Source organism: Grampus griseus, assembly GCF_964374135.1.
Source record: "Grampus griseus genome assembly, chromosome: 13".
NCBI lineage: Eukaryota > Metazoa > Chordata > Mammalia > Artiodactyla > Delphinidae > Grampus > Grampus griseus.
The window spans coordinates 58,753,460-58,757,192 of record NC_139007.1 but is presented as its reverse complement, the minus strand read 5'-3'; the positions used below and the strand labels follow the sequence as shown (position 1 = coordinate 58,757,192).

At 37.6% G+C, this 3,733-nt stretch overlaps 1 protein-coding gene across 1 annotated transcript; it reads left to right on the top strand.

Annotated features, from left to right (window-relative positions):
• Window positions 1-2,234: 2,234 nt before the first annotated feature.
• LOC309831899 (trace amine-associated receptor 1) lies at window positions 2,235-3,254 on the top strand (the record flags this gene model as incomplete). Its single annotated transcript, XM_082669253.1, has 1 exon — window positions 2,235-3,254. One exon carries the CDS (start codon window positions 2,235-2,237, stop codon window positions 3,252-3,254), a length of 1,020 nt encoding a protein of 339 aa, XP_082525379.1.
• Window positions 3,255-3,733: the final 479 nt, after the last annotated feature.

Genomic DNA, 3,733 nt, shown 5'->3' with positions numbered 1-3,733 from the left:
CAGTGAGTTCCTGTCCTGCTAGACAGATCTACTTTAAACTATAATGCTTACCAATATATTTTTAAATCGTACGTCATTTTCAAACATTAGGTGATTAGATCATTTGCACAGAACTGTTTGCTTAGCTAGGTAATTAAAGAGAGATTTATTAACTTTCCTTATTACTACTGTATGTTCAACTTGGTAATTTTTTTTTTTGCGGTACGCGGGCCTCTCACTGTTGTGGCCTCTCCCGTTGCGGAGCCCAGGCTCCAGACGCGCAGGCTCAGCGGCCACGGCTCACGGGCCTAGCTGCTCCGCGGCATGTGGGATCTTCCCGGACCCGGGTACAATCCCGTGTCCCCTGCATCGGCAGGCGGTCTCTCAACCACTGCGCCACCAGGGAAGCCCCAACTTGGTAATTTTTATATACAGAGAGTAATCATTTCTAGCTAGCTAAATTTTTAGAGCTGGAAGAAAAGAAACAAAAACACTATTATGTCATGTTTTTAGGTAAGCACTCAACTCAGTATCATCATAGGGAATTTATTTAAACAAGTCAATCTATTTAAAAATAAATTATAACAAAAAATACTTGCACAAAAATTATGTGTAATGTTCTTAAAGTTGGTCAGACACTTACTCTTCTGAATGTCATTGGTATTATCAATAATTTCCCAGATACCATGCTTCAGGCTCTAGTTCTCTAAAACCGGGATGTTACCATTATGAGAAGGAAGCCATTTGGTTTTTATCTGGGAATGAAGAACATGGCATACAAAGTTGTCAGATGACTTTTTCATCATCTATGAAGGTAGTCTTCTAAAACTGAACAACCAGTTTTTTTCCCCTTTTCATCTTCCCTTACTTATTTTTGGACCCTAGTTCCCACTGAGTAAAGCTACTCAATGTGATATCAGGTAGGAATGTTTTCTTGACTGGTAGTAATTATTAGCAAACAGTTCTAAACACTGATTACAGGTGTGTTGCTTGGTTCCTTTAATGTCAACAGCAAAAGTAAGAGAAAGAAGAAAAGGGGGGAAATAGAAAAAAAAAAAAAGTCCGCGTAGAAGATTTAAAACTCTAAATGATAGTTTAGTTGAGTGAACACAAATTTCATAGTAAAAACTCCATCGTTCTTTTAGCAAAATTTTAATTATAATTCAAATATTACAGAGCTCAGATAATATAAATAGATTTCGTCTGCAATTTGTTCTGTCATAAAGTGGGCCTGGGTGTTTATTGAAATAAATCTTACAGATGTACTTGATATGAATATGTTTCCTCCTGAGAAGAGAAGGCAGAAAGGGATTACGGGGAGAGATACTTCAAATTTACTAAAATATGCATTTTAGTTCCTAAATATCTTATTCCTCCAATTCTAATGTTGGATAAGTTTCGATTTCTATGTGGTCTTGACCTAAACTGTCAGCCCAGAGGGAATAAGAGCCAAAGAGGAGGGTGGACTCCTGGAATTCTAAGACTTGTTGTTATTTTCCAGCATCTTCACAATATAGTGACAGGTTGTTCATTGATAGCCAGAATTTACATTCTTCCTCCAAACTCTCTCTCTCCCCCTCTTTTTATATTTATAATACATAATTATATAATGTATTATATATTACACATAATATGTATTGTACGTGTATTGAAAAATGTATTGCAAATTCGAGAATTTAGCTGAGTATTACAGAATCATATATTTCAAACGAATAATTCAACTTTGCATTTCCAGCACAGTGAGCAGCATCAAGTAGATGTTAAAAATAATTGCAGGGGCTTCCCTGGTGGCGCAGTGGTTGAGAGTCCGCCTGCCGATGCAGGGGACACGGGCTCGTGCCCCGGTCCGGGAAGATCCCACATGCCGCGGAGCGGCTGGGCCCGTGAGCCATGGCCGCTGGGCCTGTGCGTCTGGAGCCTGGGCTCCGCAACGGGAGAGGCCACAACAGTGAGAGGCCCGCGTACCACAGAAAAAATATATATATAATAATAATAATTGTAGAACTGAACTACTGAACTAAACTTGGAAATAAAAGCTCTTTCCAAAATAATCATTTTTCAGCAAGAAGTAATAGGTAAATGTGTTAAAAGTGAGAAGAATCAAATTGCTGATGATTTCCTTTCTTTTATCCTCCCAGGTTTCTGGGATACATATATGGAAATAAAAGAAGGAACTCTAACCTGATCATGGATTTCGAAGAAAGACTCCTCAACACACAAAGGAAAAGATAATAACTAGTGCAGAGCCCTCAGGAATGATGTCCTTTTGCCACAATATAATTAATACCTCCTGTGTGAAAAGCAGCTGGTCAAATGACGTCCGTGCTTCCCTGTACAGTTTAATGGTGCTCATAATTCTAACCACAGTGGTTGGCAATCTAATAGTTATTATTTCTATATCACACTTCAAACAACTTCATACCCCAACTAATTGGCTCATTCATTCCATGGCCACTGTGGACTTTCTGCTGGGGTGTCTGGTCATGCCTTATAGTATGGTGAGATCTGTTGAACACTGCTGGTATTTTGGAGAAGTCTTCTGTAAAATTCACACCAGCACTGATATTATGCTGAGCTCAGCATCAATTTTTCATTTGTCCTTCATTTCCATTGACCGCTACTATGCTGTGTGTGACCCATTGAGATACAAAACTAAGATCAACATCTTGGTTATTTTTGTGATGATCTTCATTAGTTGGAGTATTCCTGCTCTTTTTGCATTTGGAATGATCTTTCTGGAGCTAAACTTCAAAGGAGCTGAAGAGATGTATTACAAACACATTCACTGCATAGGGAGTTGCTCTGTCTTCTTCAGCAAAACATCTGGGGTTCTGGCCTTTCTGACTTCTTTCTATATACCTGGCTCTATTATGATATGCATCTATTGTAGAATATATTTCATAGCGAAAGGGCAGGCAAAATCCATTCATGATGCAAATCAGAAATTTCGAATTGGGTTGGAAGAGAAAAATGGAATTTCACGAAGCAAAGAAAGGAAAGCTACGAAGACTTTAGGGACTGTGATGGGAGTTTTCTTCACATGCTGGTGTCCTTTCTTTGTCTGCACAGTCATGGATCCTTTCCTGGACTATACAATTCCACCCATCCTGAACGATGCATTGATTTGGTTTGGCTACTTGAATTCCACTTTAAATCCAATGGTTTATGCATTTTTCTATCCCTGGTTCAGAAGAGCACTGAAGATGATTCTATTTGGTAAAATTTTCCAAAAAGATTCATCTAGATGTAAATTATTTTTAGAATTAAATCCATAGAATTATTAGACTTTACTGTTTGGCCAACAGTTGGTGATCATATTTATGAACACAACATAATAGCAACCACATGCACCAGCTACAGGGCTTTTATCAAGTATTAGGGGCAAAGATTGTGTAGTTAGATTTGATGCTTATATCTTGCTTCCTATTTGCCATTCTTATTATACATATTGAAGCTTTACAAGCCCAGAATTTAGGGACTTGTATTTTAAAGAACTTCTCCTGCCCTTACATGAACTGCCATGAAATTGACAGTGGTACCTTACTCAGTTGTTCAGTGGTGGAAACTAAGAGGCTACATTTGGGGATGCAAATTAGAAGAGATTTGTCATTCCTTTGCTTGAATATATATGCCTTTTTGTAAAATCAACTGAAAGTATACATTAAATGTTACTATTAAGTAATTGTTTACACATAATTTGCTATTTATCATTAATTCTTATTTATATATTCTAATTCTTAAATATCAATTTTTA